This window comes from Apaloderma vittatum, unplaced genomic scaffold, assembly GCF_000703405.1.
Source record: "Apaloderma vittatum isolate BGI_N311 unplaced genomic scaffold, ASM70340v1 scaffold7866, whole genome shotgun sequence".
Classification (NCBI taxonomy): domain Eukaryota; kingdom Metazoa; phylum Chordata; class Aves; order Trogoniformes; family Trogonidae; genus Apaloderma; species Apaloderma vittatum.
In genome coordinates this window covers 5,985-9,635 of record NW_009721168.1, presented here as the reverse complement: position 1 = coordinate 9,635, position 3,651 = coordinate 5,985, and the positions used below count along the sequence as shown (strand labels likewise).

Here is a 3,651-nt window from a genome sequence, read left to right as displayed (position 1 = left end):
AGCTTCTGCCAAAGTTTCTCCTTCCCCGGTATTTTACATTTAAAAATAGCTAAGTTCACATACCTAGTAGCACAAGGCAACATTCTCACAGCAGCCAACCCATGCAAATTAAATTTTTGGCTGCCTCCACCTCCTCACTCCCTTTTTTGCGATAAAAGTTTTGATTAAGGCATCCATCAGTAACACAGAAAAGCAAGCACGGGCCCTTCCAGGGTATGAGATCAGAGAAAAAAAAAGCTGAGGGTGCTCCACTGGCAGTTCAATATTAAAAAGTGGTATAGTCTATACCTGTATTGAATCTATCTCCAAGAAAAGCAGTTTACTTAATATTTGGAATAACTTCATCTTTCTTTACTGGGGTGACAGCTGAAGAGTTTGGATTTAGCAAACAAGTGCCTGCACCAAGAAGCATGATTCAGCATTAAGTGCCTGCACAAGAGCACCGTGTAATCTAGGTGCCCAAGCCACCCTGTGCAATTAAATCTCTGGGTAAGAAATGCTCAGGCCTGAAAAACCACATAGCATTGCCCAGGTCCTGAAGGCACCGACAGCTCCTCTGCCAGCAGATCTAGTGGGAGGCGAGTGTCCTCACTATGGGCAGTGAATGCGATTTCTAACAGAAGTCCACAAAGGAAAAATCTCATCTATAACTGTCCAAGCCCACAATCAGGACTCACAAATGCTTCTTCAGACACGGGTAAGGTGTTTGAATATCTAGAATGTAAGGTTACCATGAAGCATAGTACTAAAGCACTCTGCAGTTGGGTGGAAAAAAAGGGATACTAGGTAACAAGGGAGGTAAAATTCAGATTGATTTCCCTTCCCCTCTGCCTAAAAGGTGCTGAGCTCCTCCACAGTTTTTGGTTCACGGGCAAATCAAAATCCTCAAGATCTGTACTGAATATCAGGCTATCATCAAGCACGGAAGTGTTATTACTCTCCTAGGTTTGTCTCACAAGCTAAGAAAAAGCAGAAGTTCCTTCAGAGTAGTTCTGCAGACAACCTTGGACAGTGTCCAAAAAATGCATCCATTATTGCTCCAGATATATTCCACCAATAGCAGAAATAACATAAAAGTAGCGTCCATGACCAGCAGCTACAAGGGTGGAAAAGCCCACAGTCTCTCAACAGGAGGTCAGAGTCCCATAATTTAACAGGAAGCTCTCCCTACCCCAATTACCTGCTACAACACATTACGTTCTCCTATCAGCCTTAAAAAAAATACTTTTTTGTTCTTCCTTTAGCCCCCTGAATTCACGTACGGAATCCTTTGACTCAGACTGAAGCTGCGATTCACCCTCCCTCTCCTTCTATCGGCAGAGCTTTTTATTTCACCAACCCTTTTCAAATTAATCTGACGAGCTGTTTTCATCTAAGTGTCCTAAATATAACCAAAGCCAGACAGAGAGATCTTTGTCACTCACATAAGAAATCTGAGAGAGGGTTGTAAACTGCAGTGTATCCAAACTGGCACATATTAAAAAATGTAACCAAGTGAAATAAATGTAAAGCTAAATACTCTTCTCCCTGCATAGCAAGGCAGGATTTTACAAGCAGAAGATCCAAACCAGGCTTTTACTTTGCAACACCAGCAGCCAAAGTGGTGCTCTCTGGGAAAGCAGCAGATGCCTGACACAGAGTTCATACAAACAGGGCACTTCTGCTCCCCTGCAGTGGATCCTGGAATTTGGAAAGGCAATACAATACAGCACTGACTCAGCTGATCGCGTTAGGGAAGGCTTAAATTTAGTAGCTACAGCCTGGGTTTGTAAAACATATTTCAAACTGATGAAAATAGACCAGTCGCAATTCTCTGCCCACTTACAATCACATCTCAACTCTATGTCCAAGAAAAAAACACTTGCTATTTCACTGTTAAACCACGGAGTTTATACTCTCACTCATGTGACAACGGATCATACTCGCATTGAACAACTCACATTTAAGAATTAATTATCCATTCCAGACATTCGACTGCCAAACACAACGCTCCGGAAGCACTCCACTGCGGCAACAAAGGCTCAGCGCAAGATATGAAATGCAATGAAAGCTTATGGAAGACATAAAAAGCCATGAAATACAACCCTCACCTTTAATGATATTTGCTAAAAGCCAAACTGCGATACTCACGGGATAGGAACAGGTTTTATGGGCATGTAGAAGGAAAGTCACAAAGGAAGATATGAACAATGTTAGGAACACCACTGAGAACAGACTCCCACCTTGTTCTCAACATCTTCAATCTCCATCGACACCAGAGAAACATAAAAAGCCACCCTCTCAAGTGAAGTCTGATCATTTTATCAGATGTTGGAGTTTAAGAAGCTTCTTCTCTGCCAACGAGCTCTTCAGGACAGAGATAAAAATGTACTCATCCTTGTACAACAGCTTCTAGCTACTATGAGACAGCAAAGCAAACTCTGAATGATCTTAAAACTGGAGTAAAATTTTAGAAGAAACTTGGAGTGACACCTGACTAAGTTTGGCTTCTGAGATGGATGGAAACATTACAGGGGAATGATAATGCTAAGGGTCAACATCAAAACAAAAGCACGCAAGCATAGACAGCGATGCCCAACTCAAATCTTAACACCAGACTTCCAGTTTCTCTTTAATTAAAAAAACAAATCTTACGCCTGAGAGTTTACACCATTGGCCTTACTAGGCACGACACACGTTACACCTTAAGTCCATCACGACGATGGTTTGTGGACACCCAGTTACCTTCAGCAGCGAGTACGGCAGCATGACCTCCAGCTCCGCTATCCGGTGAGCGGGATCTTCACTGTCCCCGTGAATTTCTAAGTCCTCCTCTGGTATCGTGTCCCAGTGCCCTCGGTGGGCTGCCATCATATGGACCAGTTCATACTGCTCAGGCAGCGCTAGGCTAATCCGTGTTTGGGTCCCGTGCGTGAAACGGATCCGGCGCCTCTTACAATTCTCCTCGTTGCTGATTTTGGTAGTAGGGAGCAGCTTCTCACCCAGCAGGATGTTCAGTAACTGGCATTTGGCGTTACAGTTCTGGCCAAGAATCAGAAGACAAGGGTGCCAGCTCACAGTCCGCTGGAGATGCTCTTCCTCATCGCGAGGGAAGGAAATGAAATTCTGCCCTAAAAATTGAGGAGAGGCTGCGTTAGGACAGGTTGGCTGAACAGTACGTCTCGGATCTCTGAGCCAGCTCAACACAACAGTTCAGACATCGTTGCCCCACAGCCCGCCAAGAAACCCACACAGCAGCAAGAATTTGCTTACACATCCTGAAACCAGTGGCAGCAATTCAGCATTTCTACTGCACCAACAGAGGTTGATTCTCACAACAATTTGTTACTGTTCTCCCCACCTATTGCAGTGGGAAGTGTTTGCACAAGAGCTTCCTTCAGACGGTTAGCAGGAGACTAATGGTAGGCCCTAAAAGTCAAGGGGAAACAGTTGTCAAGGTTGAAACAACCAAAGGGCTCGCTTTGCCTTGGGTTTTAACAGTGTTTCGCCTCATTCCAGAGTTCAAGGTGGCCCAAGGGGTCACTAATTCTAGCTCTTCCCAAGTTTTGCCAGCTTAGCTTTTTTTGCTATGTATTGGAAATAAATTCAATCAACTCTGAATCGGGGACAGTTCCACCCACACGCTTGAAAACGTCAAATACTCTGTAAATA

The 3,651-nt window shown here is 44.1% G+C and overlaps 1 protein-coding gene across 1 annotated transcript in view; it reads right to left on the bottom strand.

Moving 5' to 3' along the window:
- Positions 1 to 3,110, bottom strand: part of DSTYK (dual serine/threonine and tyrosine protein kinase) — a gene marked incomplete at its 5' end in the record, with an annotated part of 15,347 nt that extends 12,237 nt beyond the window's left edge. Inside the window, one exon of the mRNA XM_009871270.1 lies at positions 2,725 to 3,110. Coding sequence (XP_009869572.1) covers positions 2,725 to 3,110 — 386 coding nt within the window. The remainder of the gene's footprint in view (positions 1 to 2,724) is intronic.
- Positions 3,111 to 3,651: the final 541 nt, after the last annotated feature.